At 31.2% G+C, this 5,207-nt stretch overlaps 2 protein-coding genes across 2 annotated transcripts; both read right to left on the bottom strand.

Moving 5' to 3' along the window:
• Positions 1–1,541: 1,541 nt before the first annotated feature.
• Positions 1,542–2,378, bottom strand: LOC121854150 (sodium/potassium-transporting ATPase subunit beta-like). The gene has a single exon (XM_042348579.1). The coding sequence runs from the start codon at positions 2,376–2,378 to the stop codon at positions 1,542–1,544; it is 837 nt and encodes a 278-aa protein (XP_042204513.1).
• A 1,293-nt stretch (positions 2,379–3,671) lies between these two features.
• Positions 3,672–4,493, bottom strand: LOC121854149 (sodium/potassium-transporting ATPase subunit beta-like). The gene has a single exon (XM_042348578.1). The coding sequence runs from the start codon at positions 4,491–4,493 to the stop codon at positions 3,672–3,674; it is 822 nt and encodes a 273-aa protein (XP_042204512.1).
• Positions 4,494–5,207: the final 714 nt, after the last annotated feature.

The following is a 5,207-nucleotide window of genomic DNA, read 5'->3' as shown; positions in this document are numbered from 1 at the left end:
AACAAGTAAAAAGGAAAGGTGGTGATGATCTATACATAGAAGGATTAATTGAAAAATATTTAGAAGAGGAGCGGTTTCGTTTATATGAAAAATACAGGTCGATTGGTTATTATGTATATAATTTTAGCGCCTGTAAAACTTCCCTCATACCTAAAATAGATATATCTGATATCTGGCCTAGCTTTTTAGAAACTGTTTCTTCGTTAAATATTCCTAAAAATCAATGTTGGTGGAGATCTTCTGGGAGACAGTGTATTTTATTAAATGTAATTTTTCATATTGAAGAAGAAAGGACTAAAATAACTTTAACGAGTGATCCCCAGAGGCGAGGATATTCTAGTCTTCGACAACTAGAATCAATACTAACAATTAGACCTAAAATTCTTCAAAAATACATTTGTATTACCTCTCCTTCTCCATGTTATTCTATTAATCCCATATCAATGAAGGAGGTTGTATCATTTTTATCGTTTGTTTATAGCCTAGACAACGATTGTTTAAAACGTATAACATTATATCCTCCTCCTCCTCCTCCTCCTCCTCCTCCTCCTCCTTCTTCTTCAAACTCCTCTCCTCTGCTGCTTTTATCCAATCCCGTAAAGTGGTTAATAATACTACCATTTATTACTTTAAGGTGTTCTGGTACGAAATTAGAGTATGTGTATTATTAATTAAAAATAAAATTTATTATATGAATTACTTTCTTTTTTTTCTTACATCATTTTTCGAGGTTTATTGAAAAAAACTAAATTACAAATTTAGGAAATATCTTTTCATCCATTAATAATTTACAAGTGATAGGTATTAATGGGTCAATTTTTTTTCATGCCTATGCTGTGTACCTAATGATGATGATGAGTCTGTGATAATTCAAGTAAATTAAAGTTCATTGATAGTATATAATGTTATAAATATTTGGGAAGTACAAAAACAACATTATTATTATTATATAAATCAATTTAATTAAAAAACATAGATATAGAAAAAAAAATTACTTAACCTGATAAATTTTCTTTATGTGTGAGACAAATTGTACACTGACTTGATAATGAATAAGGATTATCGAAACAGGAACAAAATGCCTTGGGAGCATTACATGGAATACACCATGGAATGAAATGATTATGACACCAGTTGGTAGACCACGGCGAATCATCTCTAGTTTTTTTCCAGTCATATGTATCTGGTTTAACAATATACTTAACAGGCTTTGAATTCCCAAACTTATAACCATACCATATATCCTCATCTTCACCCAATCCATGTCGTATTCTCCAAGATTTAATAGTAGATTCTTTATCTAGTTTATTTAGATCTATATATTCGAGTAATTGGTTTAAAATACTCCCTTCTAATTTAGGTTGAATATAATATTCATTCAAAAAATCAAAGTCAAAATTTCCGAAGATTAAACTGTCTAAGATACGCAGTCTTAATTCAGGTTTTTCTTCTCTAAAATCCAGCCAATCCATTTCTCCCTCATGAATAGATAGTAGATAGTAGGCTGCTTATATATATCCAGTACGCACGTTAAAAATTTTTCAATGTTTTTCCACTGTTACATTGAATTTGACTGATGTTTCAGGGTTTTTCTCGTTGTCAATATCCTTGGCCCACATATTGCAAGTAATTTCAACTGTGGTGTTAATTTCATTTTTAAGATTCAGCTGCAATGCAACTATAGGTTTCCGATAGCCTGTTAGGTTTGTATTGGAGAAGAATGATTTTGGGAAACCAGGACCGTAGTAGGAGTGAATTCCAAGTAATGTGCAAGACACCCATATAACCTCTTGCATGGTATTATTATTGGTGTAAGTGATGTCTTTAATTTTGTCTCTAAGTCGATGGGGCATCTGGCTGGGTAATTCCGTAATGTCATCGTAAGGATCAAATTTTGTATTTGTTTTCCCATTGTAAGACAATATGATGCAAGGAGATGTTGTGTTGTAGTTCCAAACATTTTCTGGATTACATTCATGTCCCAGTATTTCCTTTGGCAAAATACAGACTTGTGTAGCATTTGGTTCAACTCCTGAGGGACATGCAATTACCTCTGTATCATCAGCTTTGGTAGCATTGTTGTAGTAGTCCATTAAAAATTGATTTAAAGAAGATATTTCCTCTTCATACGTGCTCTTCTGATTAGGATTAAACTTTATATTTCCTGAAGGTATGACAAACAAACCCTCTTTCTCTGCTGTTACAGCAGAGTTACATGTTACAAAAGTCACCACCACCACTATTAGACATACAACTATGAAACAACCACCACTTATTACAATTGTTGCTTTTTTGTTTGAAGAAGATATTTTCTCTTTAAGGTATAGATAACATTTCCTTGGAGTTTCACTTGGCACTGTTATCATATTTCTGGACATGTTACCGTACCAAAACATCTTCTTCCTTTCTTCCTTTTAGTCCATCCAGATTGATACAGATAGGATTCCTAAATGTCAAAGTGTGTCTGACCGGTCATATCTTTGTGCTCTTCTTTATATATAATTATGGTGGGTGAGTTGGACGGATGAACAGACAGATAGACAGACAGACAGACAGACAACTACCTGCCTCGGCCTCGAAAATAAAAATTAAAAATAAAATTTATTATACAAATATATATACTCCCGATTTCTTACTTCTCGAATTACTTTCTTTTTTTTCCTTATAACATGGGGGTACATCATTTTTCGAGGTTTATTGAAAAAACTAAAATTGAATTATCTGTGGACAAAAAAGAACATTTAATTACAAATTTAGGAAATATCTTTTCATCCATTAATAATTTACAAGTGATAGGTATTGATGGGTCAATCCCAAAAATTGGAATTGGAAAATTATACAACTGATTTATTAAAAAATATATATTTAAATAAAATAAATACATCATCTTATAACTTTAAATTGTATTCAACAGCTGGAATATCTTATTATGAAAGACTCGAAGGAGAAATTGCTCTCTATCGGTTTATTAATAAAACGTTTATTGAAAAAGAAATTTACAATAGTTTTTCTGTAATTATAAGTGGTGATTCTGATGTTACTGCTATGACTATTTTACGTAATGAATATAGACTCTTACTCATCCACCCTTCCTTCGGTACTAATAATAGAAAATCAATTGGTTTAGGAAATTATAATTCAATGATAAAACATATGGGGTTCAATAGTGATCAATGTCTCCGATATTTAATTTTACATTTCATATTTTTTGGTAGTGACTATAATGTTGGTTTAGTTTCCTGTTGGACACCATCTAAAGGAGAAATTATTTTAAAATCTATAATGGAAAATGAAAATAATATTTTGAATATATATAAAAAATTTCGGAGAAATCGATCTTTAGGTGATGAGTCTGTGATAATTCAAGTATTTGGATGTACTGATGTAATTAAAGAACACCATTTTAATGTTCTTTTAAAATTAGTTATAATCGAAGCCATTGATAGTATAAAATATTATAAATATTTGGGAAGTGATACAAAAACGACATTATTATTATATAAATCAACTTTAATTAAAAGCTTACTAAAATATATGAGAATATGATATGTTTATTTTTTGGAAACAAAATTGATAATGAATAAGGATTATTGAAACAGAAACAGGAACAAAATGCCTTTGAGTCGGCTTACTGTTTGACATATATATCCAGCACGCACGTTAAAAAATTTTCAATGTTTTTCTACGGTTACAGTGAATTTGACTGATGTTTCAGGGTTTTTCTCGTTGTCAATACCCTTGGCCCACATATTGCAAGTAATTTCAACTGTGGTGTTAATTTCATTGCAAAGAAACAGATTCAATGCAACTATAGGTTTCCGATAGCCTGGTAGGTTTGTATTGAAGAAGAAGAATTTGGGGAAACCAGGACCGTAGTAGGAGTACCATGTGCTACCGAATGTGCAAGACACCCATACAACCCCTGGCATGGTATCATTATAGAAGTACCTTTCTTCTTTAATTAGGTCTTTAAGTAGATTGGGCATCTGGCTGGGTAATTCCTTAATGTCATCGTAAGGATCAAATTTAGTTGTTGTTGTTTTCCCATTGTAAGACAATATAATGCAAGGAGATGTTGTGTTGTAGTTCCAAACATTTTCTGGATTACATGAATATAAGTAGCGCTCTGGCAAAATACAGACTTGTGTAGCATTTGGTTCAAATCCTAGGGGACATGTAATCACCTGTGTATCATCAGCTTTGTAGTAGTCTATAAAAAATTGATTTAGAGAAGATATTTCCTCTTCATACGTGCTCTTCTGATTAGGATTAAACTTTATATTTCCTGAAGGTATGACAAACAAACCCTCTTTCTCTGCTGTCACAGCAGAGTTACATGTTACAAAAGTCACCACCACCACTATTAGACATACAACTATGAAACAACCACCACTTATTACAATTGTTGCTTTTTTGTTTGAAGAAGATATTTTCTCTTTAAGATAACTTTTCTTTGGAGTTTCTCTTGGTACTGTTATCATATTTCTATACATGTTACCGTACCGAAACATCTTCTTCCTTTCTTCCTTTGTCCAGATTGATACAGATAGGATTCCTAAATGTCAAAGTGTGTCTGACCGGTCATATCGTTGTGCTCTTCTTTATATATAATTATGGTGGGTGAGTTGGACGGATGGACAGACAGATAGACAGACAGACAGACAGACAACTACCTGCCTCGGCCTCGAAAATAAAAATTAAAAATTAAATTTATTTTACAAATATATATACTCCCGATTTCTTACTTCTCGAATTACTTTCTTTTTTTTCCTTATAACATGGGGGTACATCATTTTTCGAGGTTTATTGAAAAAACTAAAATTGAATTATCTGTGGACAAAAAAGAACATTTAATTACAAATTTAGGAAATATCTTTTCATCCATTAATAATTTACAAGTGATAGGTATTGATGGGTCAATGTTTTTTCATGCCTATGCTGTACCTAATGATGATGATAATAAATTATTGCCACAAACAGTTGTTGATATTGAGAAAACGAGTCATAAAGTCTGTAATATTATACTTAATTATATAAAAGTTATTATACATATTTTAAATAGTGGAGATGATTCTAATAATAATAGTAATAAAACAATTTTTTTATATTTTGTTATGGATGGTCATTCGAATGTTGAAAAAAATAGGAAATTGTGTAGTGAGAAGAATAGAGATATTTTTTCAAAAATGACAATATCCCAAAAATTG

Source organism: Homarus americanus, unplaced genomic scaffold (assembly GCF_018991925.1).
Source record: "Homarus americanus isolate GMGI-L3 unplaced genomic scaffold, GMGI_Hamer_2.0 scaffold46738, whole genome shotgun sequence".
In the NCBI taxonomy this organism is placed as follows: Eukaryota; Metazoa; Arthropoda; class Malacostraca; order Decapoda; family Nephropidae; genus Homarus; species Homarus americanus.
This window is presented reverse-complemented; position numbering and strand designations above follow the sequence as displayed.